Source organism: Heptranchias perlo, chromosome 11 (genome assembly GCF_035084215.1).
Source record: "Heptranchias perlo isolate sHepPer1 chromosome 11, sHepPer1.hap1, whole genome shotgun sequence".
Classification (NCBI taxonomy): Eukaryota; Metazoa; Chordata; class Chondrichthyes; order Hexanchiformes; family Hexanchidae; genus Heptranchias; species Heptranchias perlo.
In genome coordinates, this window is record NC_090335.1 from 759,884 (window position 1) to 785,016 (window position 25,133).

General features: G+C 51.5%; 1 protein-coding gene across 1 annotated transcript in view; it reads left to right on the top strand.

Annotated features, from left to right (window-relative positions):
* Nucleotides 1-25,133, top strand: part of LOC137327529 (soluble guanylate cyclase 88E-like) — a 127,693-nt gene that overhangs the window by 35,722 nt on the left and 66,838 nt on the right. The window contains exon 3 of the mRNA XM_067993430.1: nt 22,074-22,158. Within this exon, the coding sequence (XP_067849531.1) occupies nt 22,074-22,158 (85 nt within the window). The remainder of the gene's footprint in view (nt 1-22,073; nt 22,159-25,133) is intronic.

Genomic DNA, 25,133 nt, shown 5'->3' on the forward strand with positions numbered 1-25,133 from the left:
GTGCTGTACCTGCCCTGGGAGTATTTGATGGGACAGTGTAGAGGGAGCTTTACTCTGTATCTCAACCTGTAACTGCCCTGGGAATGTTTGATGGAACAGTGTTGAGTCAGCGATACTATGGATCTAACCCATGCTGTCCCTCCCCTGGGAATGTTTAAAGGGACAGTGTAGAGGGAGCTTTACTCTGTATCTTACCATGCTGTAACTGTCCTGGGGGTGTTTCATGGGAGAGTGTCGAGGGAGCTTTACTCTGTATCTAACCCATGCTGTTCCTGCCCTGGGAATGTTTGATGGGACAGTGCAGGGGGAGCTTTACTCTGTATCTAACCCTGTCCCTGCCTGGGAATATTTGATGGGGCAGTGTAGAGGGAGCTTTACTCTGTATCTAACCCGTGCTGTACCTGGCCTGGGAGTGTTTGATGGCACAGTATCGAGGGTGATTTACTCTGTATCTAACCCGTGCTGTACCTGCCCTGGGAGTGTTTGATGGGACAGTGCAGAGGGAGCTTTACTCTGTATCTAACCCTGTACCTGCCCTGGGAGTGTTTGATGGGACAGTGGAGAGGGTGCTTTACTCTGTATCTAACCCGTGCTGTACCTGCCCTGGGAGTGTTTGATGGGACAGTGTAGAGGGAGCTTTACTCTGTGTCGAACCCGTGCTGGACCTGCCCTGGGACTGTTTGATGGGACAGTGCAGAGGGAGCTTTACTCTGTATCGAACATGTTCTGTACCTGCCTTGGGAGTGTTTGATGGGATCGTATGGACTGAGCTTTACTCTGTATCTAACCCTGTACCTGCCCTGGGAGTGTTTGATGTGTCAGTGCAGAGGGAGCTTTACTCTGTATCTAACCCGTGCTGTACCTGCCGTGCGATGTTTGATGGGACAGTGTAGATGGAGATTTACTCTGCATCGAACCCTGTATCTGTCCTGGGAGTTTTTGATGGGACAGTGTAGAGGGAGCTTTACTCTGTATCTAACCCCGTACCTGCCCTGGGAATGTTTGATGGGACAGTGTGGAGGGAGCTTTACTCTGCATCTTTCTCGTGCTGTCCCTGTCCTGGGAGTGTTTGATGGGACACTGTAGAGGGAGCTTTACTCTGTATCTAACCCGTGCTGTACCTCCCCTGGGAGTGTTTGATGGGACAGTGTAGAGGGAGCTTTACTCTGTATCTAACCCATGCTGTACCTCCCCTGGGAGTGTTTGATGTGACAGTGTGGAGGGAGCTTTACTCTGTCACTAACCCCGTACCTGCCCTGGGAATGTTTGATGGGACAGTATAGAGGGAGATTTACTCTGTATCTAACCCGTGCTGCACCTGCCCTGGGAGTGTTTGATGGGACAGTGTAGAGGGAGCTTTCCTCTGTGTCTAACCCGAGCTTTAACTGCCCTGGCAGTGTTTGATGGGACAGTGTAGAGGGAGCTTTACTCTGTATCTAACGCTGTACCTGCCCTGGGAGTGTTTGATAGGACAGCGTTGAGGGAGCTTTACTCTTTATCTAACCCGTGCTGTACCTGCCCTGGTAGTGTTTGATGGGACAGTGTGGAGGGAGCTTTACTCTGTATCTGACCCATGCTGTACCTGCCCTGGGAGTGTTTGATGGGACAGTGGAGAGGGTGCTTTACTCTGTATCTAACCCGTGCTGTACCTGCCCTGGGAGTGTTTGATGGGACAGTGTAGAGGGAGCTTTACTCTGTGTCGAACCCGTGCTGGACCTGCCCTGGGACTGTTTGATGGGACAGTGCAGAGGGAGCTTTACTCTGTATCTAAGCCTGTACCTGCCCTAGGAATGTTTGATGTGTCAGTGCAGAGGGAGCTTTACTCTGTATCTAACCCGTGCTGTACCTGCCCTGGGAGTGTTTGATGGGACAGTGTAGAGGGAGCTTTTCTCTGTGTCGAACCCGTGCTGGACCTGCCCTGGGACTGTTTGATGGGACAGTGCAGAGGGAGCTTTACTCTGTATCTAAGCCTGTACCTGCCCTAGGAATGTTTGATGTGTCAGTGCAGAGGGAGCTTTACTCTGTATCTAACCCGTGCTGTACCTGCCGTGCGATGTTTGATGGGACAGTGTAGTTGGAGATTTACTCTGCATCTAACCCTGTATCTGTCGTGGGAGTTTTTGATGGGACTTTGTAGAGGGAGCTTTATTCTGTATCTCACCCCGTACCTGCCCTCGGAGTGTATGATGGGACAGTGTGGAGGGAGCTTTCCTCTGCATCTAACCCGTGCTCTAACTGCACTGGGAGTGATTGATGGGACAGTGTGGAGGGAGCTTTACTCTGCATCTTTCTCGTGTTGTCCCTGTCCTGGGAGTGTTTGATGGGACACTGTAGAGGGAGCTTTACTCTGTATCTAACCCTGTAGGCAAATCTCAGAAAATTGTTCAAATAATAGGGTAATAATAGTGGGGGATTTCAACTTCCCCAATATTAACTGGGATACTCAGAGTGTAAAAGGCTTAGAGGGTACAAAATTCTTAACGTGCATCCAGGAGAGCTTTTTGAGCCAGCATGTAGAAAGTCCTACAAGAGAGGGGGCGTTACTGGACCTAATTCTAGGGAATGTGGCCGGCCAAGTGGAAGAAGTGCTAGTAGGTGAGCACTTTGGTGACAGTGACCATAATTCGGTGAGATTTAAGGTGGTCATGGAAAAGGACAGGGAGGGGCCGGAAATAAAGGTTCTAAATTGGGGGAAGGCCGATTTTAATAGGATAAGGCAGGATCTGGCCAAAATGGACTGGGATCAGCTGCTTGTAGGAAAATCCGCATCGGAGCAATGGGAGTCTTTCAGAAGGGAGATTGAGACCATACAATGGCAACATGTTCCCGTAAAGGTCAAGGGTGGTTCCAAGAACTCCAGGGAACCTTGGATGTCAGGGGATATACGAGAATGGATTTGGAAAAAAAGGAGGGCTTTTGGCAGATACAAAAGGCTAAAGACGGAGGAAGCCCTAGAGGAGTACAAAAAGTGCAGGGGGATACTTAAAAAAGAAATTAGGAGATCAAGGAGGGGCCATGAAATAACACTGGCGAGCAAAATAAAGGAAAATCCTAAGATGTTTTATAAGTATATTAAGGGTAAGAGGATGACTAGGGAAAAAATAGGGCCCATTAGGGACAAAAATGGCAATCTGTGTGTGGAGCCGGCAGATGTAGGAGGGGTTCTAAATGAATTTTTTGCATCTGTTTTCACTATGGAGAAGGACGATGTAGACATAGAAATACGGCAGGGGGACTGTGATATACTCGAACATATTAACATCGAGCGGGAGGAGGTATTGGCGGTTTTAGCAGGCCTAAAAATGGATAAATCCCCAGGCCCGGACGAAATGTATCCCAGGCTACTGTGTGAGGCAAAGGAGGAGATTGCGGGGGCTCTGACACATATATTCAGAACCTCTCTGGCCACAGGGGATGTGCCAGAGGACTGGAGAACCGCTAATGTAGTACCATTATTCAAGAAGGGGAGTAGGGAAAAACCGGGGAACTACAGGCCAGTGAGCCTAACATCAGTGGTAGGAAAATTATTGGAAAAAATTCTGAAGGACAAAATTAGTCTCCACTTGGAGAAGCAAGGATTAATCAGGGATAGTCAACATGGCTTTGTCAAGGGAAGATCATGTCTGACTAATTTGATTGAATTTTTTGAGGGGGTGACTCGGCGTGTGGATGAGGGTAACGCAGTGGATGTGGTTTCCATGGATTTCAGTAAGGCCTTCGATAAAGTCCCCCACAGGAGACTGGTCAAGAAGGTACGAGCCCATGGAATCCAGGGTGCCTTGGCACTTTGGATAATAAACTGGCTTCGTGGCAGAAGGCAGAGGGTGATGGTCGAAGGTTGTTTTTGTGACTGGAAGCATGTGGCCAGTGGGGTACCACAGGGATCGGTGCTGGGTCCCTTGCTGTTTGTGGTCTACATTAATGACTTGGATATGAATGTAAAAGGTATGATCAGTAAGTTCGCTGATGATACAAAGATTGGTAGGGTGGTAAATATCGAGGAGGATAGCCTCAGTCTGCAGGACGATATAGATGGGTTGGTCAGATGGGCGGAACAGTGGCAAATGGAATTTAACCCGGAAAAGTGCGAGGTGATGCACTTTGGAGGGACTAACAAGGCAAGGGAATACACAATGAATGGGAGGACCCTAGGCAAGACAGAGGGTCAGAGGGATCTTGGTGTGCAAGTTCACAGATCCCTGAAGGCGGCGGAACAGGTAGATAAGGTGGTAAAGAAGGCATATGGGATACTTGCCTTTATTAGCCAAGGCATAGAATATAAGAGCAAGGAGGTTATGATGGAGCTGTATAAAACACTGGTTAGGCCACAGCTGGAGTACTGTGTGCAGTTCTGGTCGCCACACTACAGGAAGGATGTGATCGCTTTGGAGAGGGTGCAGAGGAGATTCACCAGGATGTTACCAGGGCTGGAGCGCTTCAGCTATGAAGAGAGACTGGGAAGATTGGGTTTGTTTTCCTTGGAGCAGAGGAGGCTGAGGGGGGACATGATTGAGGTGTACAAAATTATGAGGGGCACAGATAGGATGGATACGAAGGAGCTTTTTCCCTTCGTTGAGGGTTCTATAACAAGGGGACATAGATTCAAGGTAAAAGGCGGGAGGTTTAGAGGGGATTTGAGAAAGAACTTTTTCACCCAGAGGGTGGTTGGAGTCTGGAACTCACTGTCTGAAAGGGTTGTGGAGGCAGGAACCCTCACAACATTCAAGAAGCATTTGGATGAGCACTTGAAATGCCATAGCATACAAGGCCACGGACCAAATGCTGGAATATGGGATTAGAGTAGACAGGGCTGATGGCCGGCGCGGACACGATGGGCCGAAGGGCCTCTATCCGTGCTGTATAACTCTATGACTCTATGACTCTATGACTCTAACCCGTGCTGTACCTGCCCTGGGAATGTTTGATGGGACAGTATAGAGGGAGATTTACTCTGTATCTAACCCGTGCTGCACCTGCCCTGGGAGTGTTTGATGGGACAGTGTAGAGGGAGCTTTGCTCTGTACCTAACCCGAGCTTTAACTGCCCTAAGAGTGTTTGAAGGGACAGTGTAGAGGGAGCTTTACTCTGTATCTAACCCGTGCTGTACCTGCCCTCGGAGTGTTTGATGGGACACTGTAGAGGGAGCTTTACTCTGTATCTAACCCTGTACCTGCCCTGGGAGTGTTTGATGGGACAGTGTGGAGGGAGCTTTACTCTGTATCTAACCCGAGCTTTAATTGCCCTGGGAGTGTTTGAAGGGACAGTGTAGAGGGAGCTTTACTCTGTATCTAACCCCGTACCTGCCCTGGGAGTGTTTGATGGGACAGAGTAGAGGGAGATTTACTCTGTATCTAACCCATGCTGTACCTGCCCTGGGAGTGTTTGATGGGACATTGTAGAGGGAGCTTTCCTCTGTATCTAACCCGTGCTGTACCTGCCCTCGGAGTGTTTGATGGGACACTGTAGAGGGAGCTTTACTCTGTATCTAACCCCGTACCTGCCCTGGGAATGTTTGATGGGACAGTGTAGAGGGAGCTTTACTCTGTTTCTAACCCCGTACCTGCCCTGGGAGTGTTTGATGGGACAGTGTCGAGGGAGCTTTACTCTGTTTCTAACCCGTGCTGTACCTGCCCTGGGAGTGTTTGATGGGACAGTGCAGAGGGAGCTTTACTCTGTATCTAACCCTGTACCTGCCCCGGGAGTGTTTGATGTGACAGAAGGATGGAGCTTTTCTCTGCATCAACCCTGTGCTGTACCTGTCCTGGGAGTGTTTGATAGGAGAATGTAGAAGGAGCTTTACTCTGTATCTAATCCGTGCTCTACCTACCCTGTGAGTGTTTGATGGACAGTACAGAGGGAGCTTTACTCTGTATCTAACCCATGCTGTTCCTGCCCTGGGTTTGTTTGATGGGACAGTGTAGAGGGAGAATTACCTTGTATCCAAAACGTGCTGTACCTGCCCTGGGAGTGTTTGATGGGACAGTGCAGAGGGAGCTTTACTCGGTATCTAACCCGTGCTGTACGTGCCCTGGGAGTGTTTGATAGCACAGCATTGAGGGAGCTTTACTCTTTATCTAATCCTGTACCTGCCCTGTGACTGTTTGATGGGAAAGTGTAGACTGAGCTTTACTCTGTATCTAACCCATGCTGTACCTGCCCTGGGTGTGTTGGATGGGACAGTGTGGAGGGAGCTTTACTCTGTATCCCACCCTGTACCTGCCCTGGGAATGTTTGATGGGACAGTGTAGAGGGAGCTTTACTCTGTATCTCACCCGTGCTGTACCTGGCCTGGGAATGTTTGATGGCACAGTATCGAGGGTGATTTACTCTGTATCTAACCCGGGCTGTACCTACCCTGTGAGTGTTTGATGGACAGTACAGAGGGAGCTTTACTCTGTATCTAACCCATGCTGTTCCTGCCCTGGGTTTGTTTGATGGGACAGTGTAGAGGGAGAATTACCTTGTATCCAAAACGTGCTGCACCTGCCCTGGGAGTGTTTGATGGGACAGTGCAGAGGGAGCTTTACTCTGTTTCTAACCCCGTACCTGCCCTGGGAGTGTTTGATGGGACAGTGTAGAGGGAGCTTTACTCTGTTTCTAACCCATGCTGTACCTGCCCTGGGAGTGTTTGATGGGACAGTGCAGAGGGAGCTTTACTCTGTATCTAACCCTGTACCTGCCCTGGGAGTGTTTGATGGGACAGTGTGGAGGGAGCTTTACTCTGTATCTTACCCCGTACCTACCCTGGGAGTGTTTGATAGCACAGCATTGAGGGAGCTTTACTCTTTATCTAATCCTGTACCTGCCCTGTGACTGTTTGATGGGAAAGTGTAGACTGAGCTTTACTCTGTATCTAACCCATGCTGTACCTGCCCTGGGTGTGTTGGATGGGACAGTGTGGAGGGAGCTTTACTCTGTATCCCACCCTGTACCTGCCCTGGGAATGTTTGATGTGTCAGTGCAGAGGCAGCTTTACTCTGTATCTAACCCGTGCTGCACCTGCCGTGCGATGTTTGATGGGACAGTGTAGATGGAGATTTACTCTGCATCTAACCCTGTATCTGTCCTGGGTGTTTTTGATGGGACAGTGCAGAGGGAGCTTTAATCTGTATCCAACCCCGTACCTGCCCTGGGAGTGTATGATTGGACAGTGTGGAGGGAGCTTTCCTCTGTATCAAACCTGTGCTCTACCTGCACTGGGAGTGATTGATGGGACAGTGCAGAGGGAGCTTTACTCTACATCTTTCTCGTGCTGTACCTGTCCTGGGAGTGTTTGATGGGACAGTGTAGAGGGAGCTTTACTCTGTATCTAACCCATGCTGTACCTCCCCTGGGAGTGTTTGATGGGACAGTGTAGAGGGAGCTTTACTCTGTATCTAACCCCGTACCTGCCCTGGGAGTGTTTGATGGGACAGTGCAGAGGGAGCTTTACTCTGTATCTAACCCCGTACCTGCCCTGGGAGTGTTTGATGGGACAGTGCAGAGGGAGCTTTACTCTGCATCTAACCCTGTACCTGCCCTGGGAATGTTTGATGGGACAGTGCAGAGGGAGCTTTACTCTGTATCTAACCCATGCTGTACCTGCCCTGGGAGTGTTTGATGGGACAGTGTGGAGGGAGCTTTACTCTGTATCTAACACCGTACCTGCCCTGGGAAGGTTTAATGGGACAGTGTAAAGGGAGCTTTACTCTGTATCTTACCCGTGCTGTACCTGCCCTGGGAGTGTTTGATGGGACAGTGTCGAGGGAGCTTTACTCTGTATCTAACCCGAGCTTTAACTGCCCTGGGTGTGTTTGAAGGGACAGTGTGGAGGGAGCTTTACTCTGTATCTAACCCCGTACCTGCCCTGGGAGTGTTTGATGGGACAGTGTGGAGGGAGCTTTACTATGTATCTAACCCGAGCTTTAACTGCCCTGGGAGTGTTTGAAGGGACAGTGTAGAGGGATCTTTACTCTGTGTCTAACCCCGTACCTGCCCTGGGAGTGTTTGATGGGACAGAGTAGAGGGAGATTTACTCTGTATCTAACCCATGCTGTACCTGCCCTGGGAGTGTTTGATGGGACATTGTAGAGGGAGCTTTACTCTTTATCTAACCCCGTACCTGCCCTGGGAGTGTTTGATGGGACAGTGCAGAGGGAGCTTTACTCTGTATCTAACCCTGTACCTGCCCTGGGAGTGTTTGATGGGACAGTGTGGAGGGAGCTTTACACTGTATCTTACCCCGTACTGTAAGGGGTTTCTTTTTTACTGTTTCTCGGGCTTATAATAGGTCAGCCAGTTATGTTTTCCTGAGCTGCCCTGCCCGCAGTGCGGTTGCGAATCGCTTACCCCTTCCTGATTCTGAGCTGAGGACTTATCGAGTGGTAACAAAGACAGACAAACAGACCAGTGGATTGGTACAAGGAAAACCAATGTTTATTAATAAGAAAACTAAAACTACAAGGTAAACAGTATAATACAGAAGATAAAGAAATCGCTATGGAGGTAATACAGTCTTACACTTATCGGGTTGAAAGAAACAGACACATCGAGGGAAAATTCTAAAATCACAAGTTTAGCAATATCCCTTAACCCCCAACCTTACACTTATGCTAGGTTGTCTTGTGGCAGCCAGAAAATTAATGCTCACCGGTGAAAACAGATGAAAAGGCCTGGCCCCTGTGCCTGCTGCTGCCGTCGACATGTGGTTGCGAGGTTTACTGGATGGCTTCCTTCTTAGTTGCTAGCAGACAGACAGGACAGGGCCAAGAGGCGAAGAGAGCAGCTACTCCTCAGAAATATACTGGGCAGCTTCAGTTATACCCTCTTGGTAACAGGTTTTTTCATACCTTATCAGCTTGCTTCATTGTTTGATTTAAGCACGAAACGTAAGACAAAGGACCCCATCTCTGGCCCATTTACATTATGGCCGTTTCCTGTATCGATCTGTATGCTAACTGCTTTACCATTGTTCCGAATGTACCTTGATGGTTCACCTTTTGTCCTGCGATCACTTCCTGCTCGAATTTTGATGTGTTGGCCGGCCATGTTGATAGCTTGCCTCAGGGCTAGAATGCAGCTGCATTGTTTAAAGAAACCTGTCTAGACACGAAAACCTGCCAAGTTGTTGAGAATGCAATTTCAAATCTTCCGGTCCTCGGCCATGTGTCTGACTGCAGCCATTTTGAGAGACCTTGGATTTTTTAAAACAGTCACACCAGGGTTTCTTTAATAACTCCAATAAATCTTCAGGGTGGGGGGAACATGTGAAATTTTGCGAATCCCTTCAGTACCTACCCTGGGAGTGTTTGATGGGACAGTGCAGAGGGAGCTTTACTCTGTATCTAACCCGTGCTGTACGTGCCCTGGGAGTGTTTGATAGCACGGCATTGAGGGAGCTTTACTCTTTATCTAATCCTGTACCTGCCCTGTGACTGTTTGATGGGAAAGTGTAGACAGAGCTTTACTCTGTATCTAACCCATGCTGTACCTGCCCTGGGTGTGTTGGATGGGACAGTGTGGAGGGAGCTTTACTCTGTATCCCACCCTGTACCTGCCCTGGGAATGTTTGATGGGACAGTGTAGAGGGAGCTTTACTCTGTATCTAACCCGCGCTGTACCTGGCTTGGGAGTGTTTGATGGCACAGTATCGAGGGTGATTTACTCTGTATCTAACCCGGGCTGTACCTGCCCTGGCAGTGTTTGATGGGACAGTGTAGAGGGAGCTTTACTCTGTATCTAACCCTGTACCTGCCCTGGGAGTGTTTGATAGGACAGCGTTGAGGGAGCTTTACTCTGTATCTAACCCGTGCTGTACCTGCCCTGGTAGTGTTTGATGGGACAGTGTAGAGGGAGCTTTACTCTGCATCTTTCTCGTGCTGTACCTGTCCTGGGAGTGTTTGATGGGACAGTGTAGAGGGAGCTTTACTCTGTATCTAACCCCGTACCTGCCCTGGGAATGTTTGATGGGACAGTGCAGAGGGAGCTTGACTCTGCATCTAACCCTGTACCTGCCCTGGGAATGTTTGATGGGACAGTGCAGAGGGAGCTTTACTCTGTATCTAACCCATGCTGTACCTGCCCTGGGACTGTTTGATGGGACAGTGTAGAGGGAGCTTTACTCTGTATCTAACCCGTGCTGTACCTGCCCTGGGAGTATTTGATGGGACAGTGTGGAGGGAGCTTTCCTCTGTATCTAACCTGTGCTCTACCTGCACTGGGAGTGTTTGATGGGACAGTGCAGAGGGAGCTTTACTCTGCATCTTTCTCGTGCTGTACCTGTCCTGGGAGTGTTTGATGGGACAGTGTAGAGGGAGCTTTACACTGTATCGAACCCGTGCTGTACCTGTCCTGGGATTATTTGATGGGACAGTGTAGATGGAGATTTACTCTGTATCTAACCCATGCTGTACCTCCCCTGGGAGTGTTTGATGGGACAGTGTAGAGGGAGCTTTACTCTGTATCTAACCCTGTACCTGCCCTGGGAGTGTTTGATGGGACAGTGTGGAGGGAGCTTTACTCTGTATCTAACCCGTGCTGTACCTGCCCTGGGAGTATTTGATGGGACAGTGTAGAGGGAGCTTTACTCTGTATCTAACCCGTGCTGTACCTGCCCTGGGAGTGTTTGATGGGACAGTGCAGAGGGAGCTTTACTCTGCATCTAATCCTGTACCTGCCCTGGGAATGTTTGATGGGACAGTGCAGAGGGAGCTTTACTCTGTATCTAACCCATGCTGTACCTGCCCTGGGAGTGTTTGATGGGATAGTGTGGAGAGAGCTTTACTCTGTATCTAACCCGTGCTGTACCTGCCCTGGGAGTATTTGATGGGACAGTGTAGAGGGAGCTTTACTCTGTATCTAACACCGTACCTGCCCTGGGAAGGTTTAATGGGACAGTGTAAAGGGAGCTTTACTCTGTATCTTACCCGTGCTGTACCTGCCCTGGGAGTGTTTGATGGGACATTGTAGAGGGAGCTTTCCTCTGTATCTAACCCGTGCTGCACCTGCCCTGGGAGTGTTTGATGGGACATTGTAGAGGGAGCTTTCCTCTGTATCTAACCCGTGCTGCACCTGCCCTGGGAGTGTTTGATGGGACACTGGAGAGGGAGCTTTACTCTGTATCTAACCCCGTACCTGCCCTGGGAGTGTTTGATGGGACAGTGTAGAGGGAGCTTTACTCTGTTTCTAACCCGTGCTGTACCTGCCCTGGGAGTGTTTGATGGGACAGTGCAGAGGGAGCTTTACTCTGTATCTAACCCTGTACCTGCCCCGGGAGTGTTTGATGTGACAGAAGGATGGAGCTTTTCTCTGCATCAACCCTGTGCTGTACCTGTCCTGGGAGTGTTTGATAGGAGAATGTAGAAGGAGCTTTACTCTGTATCTAACCCGTGCTCTACCTACCCTGTGAGTGTTTGATGGACAGGAGAGAGGGAGCTTTACTCTGGATCCAACCCATGCTGTTCCTGCCCTGGGTTTGTTTGATGGGACAGTGTAGAGGGAGAATTACCTTGTATCCAAAACGTGCTGTACCTGCCCTGGGAGTGTTTGATGGGACAGTGTAGAGGGAGCTTTACTCTGTATCTAACCCTGTACCTGCCCTGGGAGTGTTTGATGGGACAGTGCAGAGGGAGCTTTACTCTGTATCTAACCCTGTACCTGCCCTGGGAGTGTTTGATGGGACAGTGTAGAGGGAGCTTTACTCTGTATCTAACCCCGTACCTGCCCAGGGAATGTTTGATGGGACAGTGCAGAGGGAGCTTGACTCTGCATCTAACCCTGTACCTGCCCTGGGAATGTTTGATGGGACAGTGCAGAGGGAGCTTTACTCTGTATCTAACCCATGCTGTACCTGCCCTGGGACTGTTTGATGGGACAGTGTAGAGGGAGCTTTACTCTGTATCTAACCCGTGCTGTACCTGCCCTGGGAGTATTTGATGGGACAGTGTGGAGGGAGCTTTCCTCTGTATCTAACCTGTGCTCTACCTGCACTGGGAGTGTTTGATGGGACAGTGCAGAGGGAGCTTTACTCTGCATCTTTCTCGTGCTGTACCTGTCCTGGGAGTGTTTGATGGGACAGTGTAGAGGGAGCTTTACACTGTATCGAACCCGTGCTGTACCTGTCCTGGGATTATTTGATGGGACAGTGTAGATGGAGATTTACTCTGTATCTAACCCATGCTGTACCTCCCCTGGGAGTGTTTGATGGGACAGTGTAGAGGGAGCTTTACTCTGTATCTAACCCTGTACCTGCCCTGGGAGTGTTTGATGGGACAGTGTGGAGGGAGCTTTACTCTGTATCTAACCCGTGCTGTACCTGCCCTGGGAGTATTTGATGGGACAGTGTAGAGGGAGCTTTACTCTGTATCTAACCCGTGCTGTACCTGCCCTGGGAGTGTTTGATGGGACAGTGCAGAGGGAGCTTTACTCTGCATCTATTCCTGTACCTGCCCTGGGAATGTTTGATGGGACAGTGCAGAGGGAGCTTTACTCTGTATCTAACCCATGCTGTACCTGCCCTGGGAGTGTTTGATGGGATAGTGTGGAGGGAGCTTTACTCTGTATCTAACCCGTGCTGTACCTGCCCTGGGAGTATTTGATGGGACAGTGTAGAGGGAGCTTTACTCTGTATCTAACACCGTACCTGCCCTGGGAAGGTTTAATGGGACAGTGTAAAGGGAGCTTTACTCTGTATCTTACCCGTGCTGTACCTGCCCTGGGAGTGTTTGATGGGACATTGTAGAGGGAGCTTTCCTCTGTATCTAACCCGTGCTGCACCTGCCCTGGGAGTGTTTGATGGGACATTGTAGAGGGAGCTTTCCTCTGTATCTAACCCGTGCTGCACCTGCCCTGGGAGTGTTTGATGGGACACTGTAGAGGGAGCTTTACTCTGTATCTAACCCCGTACCTGCCCTGGGAGTGTTTGATGGGACAGTGTAGAGGGAGCTTTACTCTGTTTCTAACCCGTGCTGTACCTGCCCTGGGAGTGTTTGATGGGACAGTGCAGAGGGAGCTTTACTCTGTATCTAACCCTGTACCTGCCCTGGGAGTGTTTGATGGGACAGTGTGGAGGGAGCTTTACTCTGTATCTAACCCATGCTGTACCTGTCCTGGGAGTGTTTGATAGGAGAATGTAGAAGGAGCTTTACTCTGTATCTAACCCGTGCTCTACCTACCCTGTGAGTGTTTGATGGACAGGAGAGAGGGAGCTTTACTCTGTATCTTACCCCGTACCTACCCTGGGAGTGTTTGATGGGACAGTGCAGAGGGAGCTTTACTCTGTATCTAACCCGTGCTGTACGTGCCCTGGGAGTGTTTGATAGCACAGCATTGAGGGAGCTTTACTCTTTATCTAATCCTGTACCTGCCCTGTGACTGTTTGATGGGAAAGTGTAGACTGAGCTTTACTCTGTATCTAACCCATGCTGTACCTGCCCTGGGTGTGTTGGATGGGACAGTGTGGAGGGAGCTTTACTCTGTATCCCACCCTGTACCTGCCCTGGGAGTGTTTGATGGGACAGTGTAGAGGGAGCTTTACTCTGTATCTAACCCGGGCTGTACCTGCCCTGGCAGTGTTTGATGGGACAGTGTAGAGGGAGCTTTACTCTGTATCTAACCCTGTACCTGCCCTGGGAGTGTTTGATCGGACAGCGTTGAGGGAGCTTTACTCTATATCTAACCCGTGCTGTACCTGCCCTGGTAGTGTTTGATGGGACAGTGTAGAGGGAGCTTTACTCTGTATCTAACCCGTGCTGTACCTGCCCTGGGAGTGTTTGATGGGACAGTGTAGAGGGAGCTTTACTCTGTGTCGAACCCGTGCTGGACCTGCCCTGGGACTGTTTGATGGGACAGTGCAGAGGGAGCTTTACTCTGTATCTAACATGTTCTGTACCTGCCTTGGGAGTGTTTGATGGGATCGTATAGACTGAGCTTTACTCTGTATCTAATCCTGTACCTGCCCTAGGAATGTTTGATGTGTCAGTGCAGAGGCAGCTTTACTCTGTATCTAACCCGTGCTGCACCTGCCGTGCAATGTTTGATGGGACAGTGTAGATGGAGATTTACTCTGCATCTAACCCTGTATCTGTCCTGGGTGTTTTTGATGGGACAGTGCAGAGGGAGCTTTACTCTTTATCTAACCCCGTACCTGCCCTGGGAGTGTTTGATGGGACAGTGTAGAGGGAGCTTTACTCTGTATCTAACCCGTGCTTTACCTGCCCTGGGAGTATTTGATGGGACAGTGTAGAGGGAGCTTTACTCTGTATCTAACCCGTGCTGTACCTGCCCTGGGAGTGTTTGATGGGACAGTGTAGAGGGAGCTTTACTCTGTATCTAACCCGTGCTGTACCTGCCATGGGAGTGTTTGATGGGACAGTGTAGAGGGAGCTTTACTCTGTATCTAACCCATGCTGTACCTGCCCTGGGAGTGTTTGATGGGACAGTGTAGAGGGAGCTTTACTCTGTATCTAACCCGTGCTGTACCTACCCTGGGAGTGTTTGATGGGACAGTGCAGAGGGAGCTTTACTCTGTATCTAACCCGTGCTGTACGTGCCCTGGGAGTGTTTGATAGCACAGCATTGAGGGAGCTTTACTCTTTATCTAATCCTGTACCTGCCCTGTGACTGTTTGATGGGAAAGTGTAGACTGAGCTTTACTCTGTATCTAACCCATGCTGTACCTGCCCTGGGTGTGTTGGATGGGACAGTGTGGAGGGAGCTTTACTCTGTATCCCACCCTGTACCTGCCCTGGGAATGTTTGATGGGACAGTGTAGAGGGAGCTTTACTCTGTATCTAACCCGTGCTGTACCTGGCCTGGGAGTGTTTGATGGCACAGTATCTAGGGTGATTTACTCTGTATCTAACCCGGGCTGTACCTGCCCTGGCAGTGTTTGATGGGACAGTGTAGACGGAGCTTTACTCTGTATCTAACCCTGTACCTGCCCTGGGAGTGTTTGATCGGACAGCGTTGAGGGAGCTTTACTCTATATCTAACCCGTGCTGTACCTGCCCTGGTAGTGTTTGATGGGACAGTGTAGAGGGAGCTTTACTCTGTATCTAACCCGTGCTGTACCTGCCCTGGGAGTGTTTGATGGGACAGTGTAGAGGGAGCTTTACTCTGTGTCGAACCCGTGCTGGACCTGCCCTGGGACTGTTTGATGGGACAGTGCAGAGGGAGCTTTACTCTGTATCTAACATGTTCTGTACCTGCCTTGGGAGTGTTTGATGGGATCGTATAGACTGAGCTTTACTCTGTATCTAACCCTGTACCTGCCCTAGGAATGTTTGATGTGTCAGTGCAGAGGCAGCTTTACTCTGTATCTAACCCGTGCTGCACCTGCCGTGCAATGTTTGATGGGACAGTGTAGATGGAGATTTACTCTGCATCTAACCCTGTATCTGTCCTGGGTGTTTTTGATGGGACAGTGCAGAGGGAGCTTTACTCTGTATCTAACCCCGTACCTGCCCTGGGAGTGTTTGATGGGACAGTGTAGAGGGAGCTTTACTCTGTATCTAACCCGTGCTTTACCTGCCCTGGGAGTATTTGATGGGACAGTGTAGAGGGAGCTTTACTCTGTATCTAACCCGTGCTTTACCTGCCCTGGGAGTGTTTGATGGGACAGTGTAGAGGGAGCTTTACTCTGTATCTAACCCTTGCTGTACCTGCCCTGGGAGTGTTTGATGGGACAGTGTAGAGGGAGCTTTACTCTGTATCTAACCCATGCTGTACCTGCCCTGGGAGTGTTTGATGGGACAGTGTAGAGGGAGCTTTACTCTGTATCTAACCCGTGCTTTACCTGCCCTGGGAGTATTTGATGGGACAGTGTAGAGGGAGCTTTACTCTGTATCTAACCCCGTACCTGCCCTGGGAAGGTTTAATGGGACAGTGTAAAGGGAGATTTACTCTGTGTCTTACCCGTGCTGTACGTGCCCTGGGAGTGTTTGATAGCACAGCAATGAGGGAGCTTTACTCTTTATCTAATCCTGTACCTGCCCTGTGACTGTTTGATGGGAAAGTATAGACTGAGCTTTACTCTGTATCTAACCCATGCTGTACCTGCCCTGGGTGTGTTGGATGGGACAGTGTGGAGGTAGCTTTACTCTGTATCCCACCCTGTACCTGCCCTGGGAGTGTTTGATGGGACACTGTAGAGGGAGATTTACTCTGTATCTAATCCGTGCTCTGCCTGCCCTGGGAATGTTTAATGGGACAGTGTCGAGGGAGCTTTACTCCGTATCGAACCCATGCTGTACCTGCCCTGGGTTTGTTTGATGGGACAGTGTCGCGGGAGATTTACTCTGTCTGTAACCCGTGCTGTAGCTGCGCAGCGAGTGTTTGATGGGTCAGTGTAGATGGAGCTTTACTCTGTATCTAACCCGTGCTGTATCAGTCCTGGGAACACTTAATGGGGCAGTGCAGAGGGAGATTTACTCTGTATCTTACCCAGAACCTTCCCTGGGAGTGTTTGATGGGATAGTGCAGAGGGAGATTTACTCTGTTTCTCACCCGTGCTGTACCTGCCCTGCGAATGTTTGATGGGACAGTGTAGAGGGAGCTTTTCTCTGTATCTAACCCCGTACCTGTCCTGGGAATGTTTAATGGGACAGTGTCGAGGGAGCTTTACTCTGTATCTAACCCGTGCTGTACCTGCCCTTCGATGTTTGATGGGACAGTGTAGATGGAGATTTACTCTGCATCTAACCCTGTACCTGCCCTGGGAGTGTTTGATGGGACAGTGTAGAGGGAGCTTTACTCTGTATCTAACCCGTGCTGTACCTACCCTGGGAGTGTTTGATGGGACAGTGCAGAGGGAGCTTTACTCTGTATCTAACCCGTGCTGTACGTGCCCTGGGAGTGTTTGATAGCACAGCATTGAGGGAGCTTTACTCTTTATCTAATCCTGTACCTGCCCTGTGACTGTTTGATGGGAAAGTGTAGACTGAGCTTTACTCTGTATCTAACCCATGCTGTACCTGCCCTGGGTGTGTTGGATGGGACAGTGTGGAGGGAGCTTTACTCTGTATCCCACCCTGTACCTGCCCTGGGAATGTTTGATGGGACATTGTAGAGGGAGCTTTACTCTGTATCTAACCCGGGCTGTACCTGCCCTGGGAGTGTTTGATGGGACAGTGTAGAGGGAGCTTTACTCTGTATCTAACCCATGCTGTACCTGCCCTGGGAGTGTTTGATGGGACAGTGCAGAGGGAGATTTACTCTGCATCTAACCCTGAACCTGCCCTGTGAGTGTTTGATGGGACATTGTAGAGGGAGCTTTGCTCTGTATCTAACCCTGTACCTGCCCTGGGAGTGTTTGATGGTACAGCGTGGAGGGAGCTTTAATCTTTTTTATTCGTTCATGGGATGTGGGCGTCACTGGCGAGGCCGGCATTTATTGCCCATCCCTAATTGCCCTTGAGAAGGTGGTGGTGAGCCGCCTTCTTGAACCGCTGCAGTCCGTGTGATGAAGGTTCTCCCACACTGCTGTTAGGAAGGGAGTTCCAGGATTTTGACCCAGCGACGATGAAGGAACTGCGATATATTTCCAAGTCGGGATGGTGTGTGACTTGGAGGGGAACGTGCAAGTGGTGTTGTTCCCATGTACCTGCTGCTTTTGTCCTTCTAGGTGGTAGAGTTCGCGGGTTTGGGAGGTGCTGTCGAAGAAGCCTTGGCGAGTTGCTGCAGTGCATCCTGTGGATGGTACACACTGCAGCCACAGTGCGCCGGTGGTGAAGGCAGTGAATGTTTAGGGTGGTGGATGGGGTGCCAATCAAGCGGGCTGCTTTGTCCTGGATGGTGTCGAGCTTCTTGAGTGTTGTTGGAGCTGCACTCATCCAGGCAAGTGGAGAGTATTCCATCACACTCCTGACTTGTGCCTTGTAGATGATGGAATGGCTTTGGGAAGTCAGGAGGTGAGTCACTCGCCACAGAATACCCAGCCTCTGACCTGCTCTTGTAGCCACAGTATTTATATGACTGGTCCAGTTAAGTTTCTGGTCAATGGTGACCCCCAGGATGTTGATGCTGGGGGATTCGGCGATGGTAATGCCGTTGAATGTCAAGGGGAGGTGGTTAGACTCTCTCTCGTTGGAGATGGTCATTGCCTGGCACTTGTCTGGCACGAATGTTACTTGCCACTTATGAGCCCAAGCCTGGATATTGTCCAGGTCTTGCTGCATGCAGGTTCGGCCTGCTTCATTATTTGAGGGGTTGCGAATGGAACTGAACACTGTGCAATCATCAGCGAACATCCCCATTTCTGACCTTATGATGGAGGGAAGGTCATTGATGAAGCAGCTGAAGATGGTTGGGCCTAGGACACTGCCCTGAGGAACTCCTGCAGCAATGTCCTGGGTCTGAGATGATTGGCCTCCAACAACCACTACCATCTTCCTTTGTGCGAGGTATGACTCCAGCCACTGGAGAGTTTTCCCCCTGATTCCCATTGACTTCAATTTTACTCGGGCTCCTTGGTGCCACACTCGGTCAAATGCTGCCTTGATGTCAAGGACAGTCACTCTCACCTCACCTCTGGAATTCAGCTCTTTTGTCCATGTTTGGACCAAGGCTGTAATGAGGTTTGTATCTAACCCTTGCTTTACCTGCCCTGGGAGTTTTGATGGGACAGTGTAGAAGGAGCTTTGCTCTGTAAAGCTTGGCTTTGTACTGATCAGAAGATAATTTTGAATGAGGAAGGCCATTCAGTCCTTTCGATTCTCGAACGGTCCCAGTGGATTGGAAGGTAGAAATGGTAAAAGGGCACCTAAAAAATCCTAATATGGTTAGGCAGAGTCAACATAGTTTTATGAATGGGAAATCGTGTTTAATAAACCTATTGGAGTTTTCTGAAGATGTAACTTACGGAGTAGATAAAGGGGAACCAGTGGATGTCGTATATTTGGATTTTCAAAAGGTATTCGATAAGGTGCCACATAAAAGGTTGCTGCACAAGATAAGGGCTCATGGGGTTGTGGGTAATATATTAACATCGATTGAGGATTGGTTAAAGGACAGAAAACAGAGAGTAGAGATAAACGGGTCATTCTCAGGTTGGCAGGCTGTAACTAGTGGAGTGCTGCAGGGATCGGTGCTTGGGCTTCAGCTGTTTACAATCTATGTTCATGAGTTAGATGAAGGGACCGAGTGTAATGTATCCAAGTTTGGTGACGATACAAAGCTAGGTGGGAAAGTAAGCTGTGAGGAGGACACAAAGAGTCTGCAAAGGGATAGAGACAGGTTAAGTGAGTGGGCAAGAAGGTGGCAGATGGAGTATAATGTGGGGAAATGTGAGGTTATTCACTTTGGTTGGAAGAAAAACAGAATATTTTTAAATGGTGAAACTATTAAATGTTGGTGTCCAGAGAAATTTGGGTGTCCTTATACAAGAAACACAAAAAGTTATCATGCAGGGACAGCAAGCAATTAGGATGGCAAATGGTATGTTGGCCTTTATTGCAAGGGGGCTGGAGTACAATAGTAAGGAAGTCTTACTACAATTGTACAGAGCTTTGGTGAGACCTCACCTGGAGCACTGTGTACAGTTTTGATCTCCTTCTCAAAGGAAGGATATATTTGCCTTAGAGGCGGTGCAACGAAGGTTCACTAGATTGATTCCTGGGATGAGAGGGTTGTCCTATGAGGAGAGATTGAGTAGAATGGGCCGATACTCTCTGGAGTTTAGAAGAATGACAGGTGATCTCATTGAAACATACAAGATTCTGAGGGGGCTCGACAGGGTAGATGCTGAGAGGTTGTTTCCCATGGCTGGAGAGTCTAGAACTAGGGGGCATAGTCTCAGGATAAGGGGTTGGCCATTCATGACTGGGATGAGGAGGAATTTCTTCACTCAGAATTGTGAATCTTTGGAATTCTCTCCCCCAGAGGTCTGTGGATGCTCAGTCGTTGAATATATTCAAGATGTGGAGATGCCGGTGATGGACTGGGGTTGACAAATGTAAGGAATCTTACAACACCAGGTTATAGTCCAACTGTTTTATTTGAAAATCACATGCTTTCGGAGGCTTTCTCCTTCGTCAGGTGAGTGAGTGTATTCAAGAATATATTCAAGACTGAGATCGATAGATTTTTGGACTCTGGGGGAATCAAGGGATATGGGGATTGGGCAGGAAAGTGGAGTTGAGGTCGAAGATCAGCCATGATCTGATTGAATGGCGGAGCAGGCTCGAGGGGCCGAATGGCCTACTCCTGCTCATGCTCCTATTTCTTATGTTCTTAACCGTCGGATTGTTTGTGAAAAGGTTCTCGGGTCTTTTCCTCTGCTACCTTGTGACCCATTTATTTACCTTTTTCATCTTTTTGTGATGTTGAATTTGCTGCTAATTTTACATCTTGCCTGGCCCTGCTCTCATTCTCACTTCCAGTTATACTGCAGCTTTACGTTTTTCATACCGCCAACTGTCTTCTTCAGCTCTTTGCGATCACTCCCTCCCCATCAATCACCCTCTTACTCCTTCTCCTTCATCTTTCTCTCACTCCCTCTCCGTCTCTCTCCCGCCACGTCTCTCTATCCCTCGGTCTCGCTCCCCCTCCGTCTCTCTCTGCCTCGGTCTCACTCCCTCTCCGTCTCTCTCCCGCCACGTCTCTCTATCCCTCGGTCTCGCTCCCCCTCCGTCTCTCTCTGCCTCGGTCTCGCTCCTCCTCCATCTCTCTCCCACCACGTCCCTCTCCGCCTCAGTCTCACTCACCCTCCGTCTCTCTCCAACCTCGTCTCTCTCCGCCTCAGTCTCACTCCCTCTCCGTCTCTCTCCCCCCGCGTCTCTCTATCCCTCGGTCTCGCTCCTCCTCCATCTCTCTCTGCCTCGGTCTCGCTCCCTCTCCGTCTCTCTCCCCCCACGTCTCTCTATCCCTCGGTCTCGCTCCTCCTCCATCTCTCTTCCACCACGTCCCTCTCCGCCTCAGTCTCACTCACCCTCCATCTCTCTCCCACCTCGTCTCTCTCTGCCTCGGTCTCGCTCCCCCTCCATCTCTCACTGCCTCGGTCTCGCTCCCCCTCCGTCTCTCTCCGCCTCGGTCTCGCTCCCCCTCCGTCTCGCTCCCCCTCCGTCTCGCTCCCCCTCGGTCTCGCTCCCCCTCCGTCCCTATCCGCCTCGGTCTCATTCCCCCTCTGTCTCTCTCCCACCTCATCCCTCTTTGCCTCGGTCTCGCTCCCCCTCCGTCTCTCTCCCACCACGTCTCTCTATCCCTCGGTCTCGCTCCCCCTCCGTCTCTCTCCCACCACGTCCCTCTCCGCCTCGGTCTCGCTCCCCCTCCATCTCTCTCTCCACCTCAATCTCACTCCCACTCAGTCGCTTTCCCCCGCTGTCTCGCTCCCCCTCCGTCTCTCTATCCCTCGGTCTCACTCCGCCTCTGTCTCTCTCCCACCACGTCTCTCTCCGCCTCGGTCTCGCTCCTCCTCCGTCTCTCTCCGCCTCGGTCTCGCTCCCCCTCCATCTCTCTCTCCACCTCAATCTCACTCCCACTCAGTCGCTTTCCCCCGCTGTCTCGCTCCCCCTCCGTCTCTCTATCCCTCGGTCTCACTCCGCCTCTGTCTCTCTCCCACCACGTCTCTCTCCACCTCAATCTCACTCCCGCTCAGTCGCTTTCCCCCGCCGTCTCTCTCCCCCTTCCATCTCACCCACCCTTCTGTATCTTTCTCTCTCCCCCTCCATCTCTGTCCCACCGCCTCTCTCCCCCAATGTCTCTCTCCCCCTCCGAGTCTCTCCCTCCCCCTCCCTCCACTCCCCCTCCCTCCACTCCCCCTCCCTCCACTCCCCCTCCCTCCACTCCCCCTCCCTCCACTCCCCCTCCCTCCACTCCCCCTCCCTCCACTCCGCCTCCACCTCCTCCTCCGTTCGCTCCCGGTAATTTATTCTATGGGGTGGGGTTTATTCGAGAATAGCTCTGCATTCTGACTGACATGGCTGCTGGGATTTATGCAACGGGGCTTTGAGCTCAGGACCTTACAGGAGTGAGGCAGCATCCTCCGCCTGCTCTCACATTGTTACCGCCTTTTGTGGATGTGGTTGAAAGATTCGAGAATGAGATGTTGGTTCTGTGGTGAGTGGAGGGCCAGTGAACAAATCTCCCTCTTCTCATTTCAGATCATCTCTCACCCAAACAACCTGTTCGAGATCATCTCCAGGGAACCAGTGAAACGAGAACGGAACCTGAACAACAGAGTACAGAGTGAGGGGGGGGGTGGGGGAACACGGAGGGGTACAGAGTGAGGGGGGGGGGTGGGGGAACACGGAGGGGTACAGAGTGAGGGGGGGGGTGGGGGAACACGGAGGGGTACAGAGTGAGGGGGGGGGGTGGGGGAACACGGAGGGGTACAGAGTGAGGGGGGGGGGTGGGGGAACACGGAGGGGTACAGAGTGAGGGGGGGGGGTGGGGGAACACGGAGGGGTACAGAGTGAGGGGGGGGGGTGGGGGAACACAGAGGGGTACAGAGTGAGGGGGGTGGGGGAACACAGAGGGGTACAGAGTGAGGAGGGTGGGGGAACACGGAGGGGTACAGAGTGAGGGGGGGGGGGTGGGGGAACACAGAGGGGTACAGAGTGAGGGGGGGGGTGGGGGAACACGGAGGGGTACAGAGTGAGGGGGGGGGTGGGGGAACACAGAGGGGTACAGAGTGAGGAGGGTGGGGGAACACGGAGGGGTACAGAGTGAGGAGGGTGGGGGAACACAGAGGGGTACAGAGTGAGGAGGGTGGGGGGAACACAGAGGGGTACAGAGTGAGGAGGGTGGGGGAACATGGAGGGGTACAGAGTGAGGGGGGTGGGGGAACACGGAGGGGTACAGAGTGAGGAGGGTGGGGGAACATGGAGGGGTACAGAGTGAGGGGGGGGTGAGGGAACACGGAGGGGAACAGAGTGACGAGGGTGGGGGAACATGGAGGGGTACAGAATGAGGAGGGTTGGGGAACACGGAGGGGTACAGAGTGAGGAGGGTTGGGGAACACAGAGGGGTACAGAGTGAGGAGGGTGGGGGAACATGGAGGGGTACAGAGTGAGGAGGGTGGGGGAACATGGAGGGGTACAGAATGAGGAGGGTTGGGGAACACAGAGGGGTACAGAGTGAGGAGGGTTGGGGAACACAGAGGGGTACAGAGTGAGGAGGGTGGGGGAACATGGAGGGGTACAGAGTGAGGAGGGTGGGGGAACATGGAGGGGTACAGAATGAGGAGGGTTGGGGAACACAGAGGGGTACAGAGTGAGGAGGGTGGGGGAACATGGAGGGGTACAGAATGAGGAGGGTTGGGGAACACAGAGGGGTACAGAGTGAGGAGGGTGGGGGAACATGGAGGGGTACAGAATGAGGAGGGTTGGGGAACACAGAGGGGTACAGAGTGAGGAGGGTGGGGGAACATGGAGGGGTACAGAGTGAGGAGGGTGGGGGAACATGGAGGGGTACAGAATGAGGAGGGTTGGGGAACACAGAGGGGTACAGAGTGAGGAGGGTGGGGGAACATGGAGGGGTACAGAGTGAGGAGGGTGGGGGAACACAGAGGGGTACAGAGTGAGGAGGGTGGGGGAACATGGAGGGATACAGAATGAGGAGGGTGGGGGGAACACAGAGGGGTACAGAGTGAGGAGGGGTTGGGGGGAACACAGGGGTACAGAGTGAAGGGGGGGAACACGGAGGGCTACAGAGTGAGGAGGGTGGGGGGAACACAGGGGTACAGAGTGAGGAGGGTGGGGGAACACAGAGGGGTACAGAGTGAGGAGGGTGGGGGAACACAGAGGGGTACAGAGTGAGGGGGGGGTGGGGGAACACAGAGGGGTACAGAGTGAGGAGGGAGTGGGGGTACACAGGGGTACAGAGTGAGGAGGGGGTGTGGGTACACAGAGGGGTACAGAGTGAGGGGGGTGGGGGAACACAGAGGGGTACAGAGTGATACAGAGTGAGGGGGGTGGGGGAACACAGGGGTACGGAGTGAGGGGGTTGGGGGAACACGGGTATGGAGTGAGGGAGGTGGGGGGAACACGGGTACGGAGTGAGGGGGTGGAGGAACACAGTGGGGTACAGAGTGAGGATTGTTTTTATTCGTCCATGGGATGTGGGCGTCGCTGGCGAGGCCGGCATTTATTGCCCATCCCTAATTGCCCTTGAGAAGGTGGTGGTGAGCCGCCTTCTTGAACCGCTGCAGTCCGTGTGGTGAAGGTTCTCCCACAGTGCTGTTAGGAAGGGAGTTCCAGGATTTTGACCCAGTGACGATGAAGGAACGGCGATAGATTTCCAAGTCGGGATGGTGTGTGACTTGGAGGGGAACGTGCAGGTGGTGTTGTTCCCATGCGCCTGCTGCTTTTGTCCTTCTAGGTGGTAGAGGTCGCGGGTTTGGGAGGTGCTGTCGAAGAAGCCTTGGCGAGTTGCTGCAGTGCATCCTGTGGATGGTACACACTGCAGCCACAGTGCGCCGGTGGTGAAGGCAGTGAATGTTTAAGGTGGTGGATGGGGTGCCAATCAAGCGGGCTGCTTTGTCCTGGATGGTGTCGAGCTTCTTGAGTGTTGTTGGAGCTGCACTCATCCAGGCAAGTGGAGAGTATTCCATCACACTCCTCACTTGTGCCTTGTAGATGGTGGAAAGGCTTTGGGGAGTCAGGAGGTGAGTCACTCGCCACAGAATACCCAGCCTCTGACCTGCTCTTGTAGCCACAGTATTTATATGGCTGGTCCAGTTAAGTTTCTGGTCAATGGTGACAGCCAGGATGTTGATGGTGGGGGATTCGGCGATGGTAATGCCATTGAATGTCAAGGGGAGGTGGTTAGACTCTCTCTTGTTGGAGAAGGTCATTGCCTGGCACTTGTCTGGCGCGAATGTTACTTGCCACTTATCAGCCCAAGCCTGGATGTTGTCCAGGTCTTGCTGCATGCAGGCTCGGACTGCTTCATTATCTGAGGGGTTGCGAATGGAACTGAACACTGTGCAGTCATCAGCAAACATCCCCATTTCTGACCTTATGATGGAGGGAAGGTCATTGATGAAGCAGCTGAAGATGGTTGGGCCTAGGACACTGCCCTGAGGAACTCCTGCAGCAATGTCCTGGGGCTGAGATGATTGGCCTCCAACAACCATTGCCATCTTCCTTTGTGCGAGGTATGACTCCAGCCACTGGAGAGTTTTCCCCCTGATTCCCATTGACTTCAATTTTACTAGGGCT